At 30.0% G+C, this 3,194-nt stretch overlaps 1 protein-coding gene across 1 annotated transcript in view; it reads right to left on the bottom strand.

Annotated features, from left to right (window-relative positions):
- The window catches only part of LOC108575920, a 16,797-nt gene that overhangs the window by 2,970 nt on the left and 10,633 nt on the right, over positions 1-3,194 (bottom strand). Inside the window, exons 6-9 of the mRNA XM_017938854.1 lie at positions 1,288-2,122; positions 1,007-1,242; positions 218-421; positions 40-148 (exon numbers count right to left, since the gene is read on the bottom strand). Of these exons, the coding sequence (XP_017794343.1) occupies positions 40-148; positions 218-421; positions 1,007-1,242; positions 1,288-2,122 (1,384 nt within the window). The remainder of the gene's footprint in view (positions 1-39; positions 149-217; positions 422-1,006; positions 1,243-1,287; positions 2,123-3,194) is intronic.

A 3,194-nucleotide genomic window follows, 5' to 3' on the forward strand; every position in this document is an offset into this window, starting at 1 on the left:
TAATTTTACATAAGCTTTGTACATGAAGAACATACATACCAGTTCCTTTATCCACTTCATCTATAGATTCAAGAGATTGAGTAGATTCAGCAGATTTAACAGGTTCTTCAGTCTTGTCAGTTGCAGTTTTTTCAAGCTTTTCTATTTCCTGTAAGTTGCATTGTTTATATATAAATTCTATTTTTATTAATTTACAGTATATCAGTCAGTTAGTTACTTTAGGAGGAGATGGTAATCGCGGGGGTGCAAGGGCGAGTGTTTCGCAAATTTTTTTCCAGATATTGTCAAAGCTATCACGACCCATATAGTCAATTTGACCCTGTTCCCAACTCTGCTTTCGCATATGTTCTTCTAACGCAATTTGTTCAGCGCTTCTGGGTTCACCTAATGTCATTTGAGCCAAGGCACCAGCAAGACCACCCTATGTAATCAGAAATATATACTACCATTTAAGTATTTGTAATATATTAATTACAAGAAATATAAAAGTATAGATTAGAATTATATCAGTATACATTCATAGAGATTACTTTGACAAGTTACCTTACACAATTACCATATGTGATTGTTACACTATATAAATGCAGGTACCACAAACATGAAGAAAAATAACACACAAATCTAGTATGAATTAGTAATATAATAATAAATAGATCATGTTATAAATTCAAGGAAGTTATACTCATTTTGAACAATTTTAAGCCAAATACCAATGCTTTCTTTATTGGTATAATCATAGGACAATGTAGAAGGAACTAAAAAATGTAAAGAATAGATAACACTTATTAGGATTGTTAAAGACATTTTATAACAAAATTGTATGCTAAAAAAATATACTAGAACTGCAAGTAATGTCCCAAAAGCTACTAAATAAATAACATATTTAAAATTACAATGCAATTGCTTAAGCAATGTGTTGTAACTTATTAAATATAAAGAAGACTCTAAGTGACAATAGGAGAATATTTTTAACTTTAAAGAAAAATATATGGGAACAATTACTTACATTTGAACTATTTAGATCATCCGTTATGTGTGGGTCAGATTGCGTTGCTACATTGTGGATATCTGTACAAGGTTTGGATGGAGGATGAGGACTAGTAGATATGAGTGCGTTAGTCCGTTCGTCTGTAATGTTTACATTATCATTTTGTTCAGTACTTTGCTTAATTGGAGGATCATTTTGATAAGCTACATTACTCTGCATAGTTTGATTGTGATCAATATTGACATTTAAAGATTCTTCTCTTTTAAATTTGAATTCAGTTTGTTCATTAAAATGAAAACTTTGATTCTCGTGTTCATAATGTTGAGTAGGCTGTTTATTATTTACATTATCATACATTTGGTAGTGATTACATTGATGATTAATATAAGGTTCATTATGTTGATGTTGTTTTGTTTCTTCTGACAATGATTTGTTATTATCATTAAGGGAATGTTGAGGAGTATGTTGGTAGTCAACATGTTGATTTTGTTTTATATCTCCTGATACTAGTCTGTTACTATCATTGCAAGAACTTTGTGGAGTGTATTGATAGTCAACATATTGATGTTGAGATTCATTGGAATGGTGACTTTGTACACTATGTACAGGTATACAATTTTCTATACTGTGCTGATTTTGCCAGTGGTTAGTTTGAATATTTGAACTTGATGTATCTTCAGAAGGAAAAAACAAATGTTGTTGTTCATTTTTATTAATAAATTGATTAGATTGTTCCTGATTATGATGATGTTGAACATGTGAAGAAGAATTATATTCGTTATGGTGTTGTTTATGATAGAATTCCCTACTATGTTCTGCTGGTGTTTCATAATGAGTCTGATGAACAGATTTTAAGTAATTAAACTGATCATTTAACATAGACACAGATGGAGAACTGTTGAATGTGGAATAATACTGTTGAGGTTGATTGTCTTCTGCTTTATAAATAATTGGATCATTTTGTACACAATAATTTTCCCATGGATCTCGAAACTCTGTGAAATCTGGTGGTTCTAGATAAATGTCATTCTGTGTTTTGTCTTGTATGTCTGTATAAACAGGGCTTCTTGGAATAGGGGATTCATAAGGTATAGGAGAAAATTCGTGCCAAATTGGTGCCAATGTGCTGGTAGCCTATGCAAGCATCATGCCAAAACAGAAAAATGCACATTCAGTTGGTTAGTAGAAAACTAATTTAACAGTGTCCATTTTTCTTGTGCCAGCATTGTCATTTGAAAAATATATCCAGATATTAAAAAAAAATATATATATATATTCTAGCATAATGAATTATGCAGAATGGCATTTCTTAACCTCTTAGCTACGGCTGGACTTTCCGTGGTGCTGTAAATAATGTAGTACTGCGATTTGTGTCTGGTGATGCTTTCCATTATGAAATTACAACAGAATAGAGTTATAGATGAATAAATTATAATTTATTTATACATTTTCATGTAAAGAGTTTGAATAAAACATAACAAGATAATATGAATACGTATACTTTAATAATTAGCTTTAGCTTTGATATTGTTATGAAATGTTATGAGGGCGAAAAAAATGTGAAACGAAACAAATAACGCGCGCGGTGAGGTGATAATTTACACATATCTAAAGACAGAGTGAACCACTTTAGTGGCGTACCGTTCAAAAAGATAACCTACGCAAAAGTCACTGTAGTGGCGTAAAGTAGCTAAGAGGTTAAGCTCAAACATTTTAATATTTTATCCATTTGATGTTTAAATGTACATTCTTGAATTAAATAAATAAAGTATGAAGTATTAAGCATTTAATACATGTAAAAAAAACTAATTCAGTTCTAGTTACTATAGTGATTAGAAAATAATATTATGTAGTACTACAATAAAATATGAAGTATAATAAACATGTTAAAGTGAATGAAAAAATGGACACTGATCTACAAAAAAAAATTAAGCTAAAACATACTAATAGCTGTGATGTTTTGAAAATTTATACAAACATAATGGATTTTATGAATTACTTTTTTAAACTTGTATACAGTGACTGAAAAAAGTATTCATACACCCTATAAAATGGAATGACTTTTTTAAAATTGGGCCAAACGACTTGAGTTTTTTTGAGAAGTTAGAAAGATTAGTTTACTACATGATGTGTGAAATTTTTTTTGAAAAAACTGCAATTAGTCGGAATCGCGAAGAAAATAGCGAAGGTCGTTTTTACAACTTTT

This window comes from Habropoda laboriosa, unplaced genomic scaffold, assembly GCF_001263275.1.
Source record: "Habropoda laboriosa isolate 0110345459 unplaced genomic scaffold, ASM126327v1 scaffold336, whole genome shotgun sequence".
In the NCBI taxonomy this organism is placed as follows: Eukaryota; Metazoa; Arthropoda; class Insecta; order Hymenoptera; family Apidae; genus Habropoda; species Habropoda laboriosa.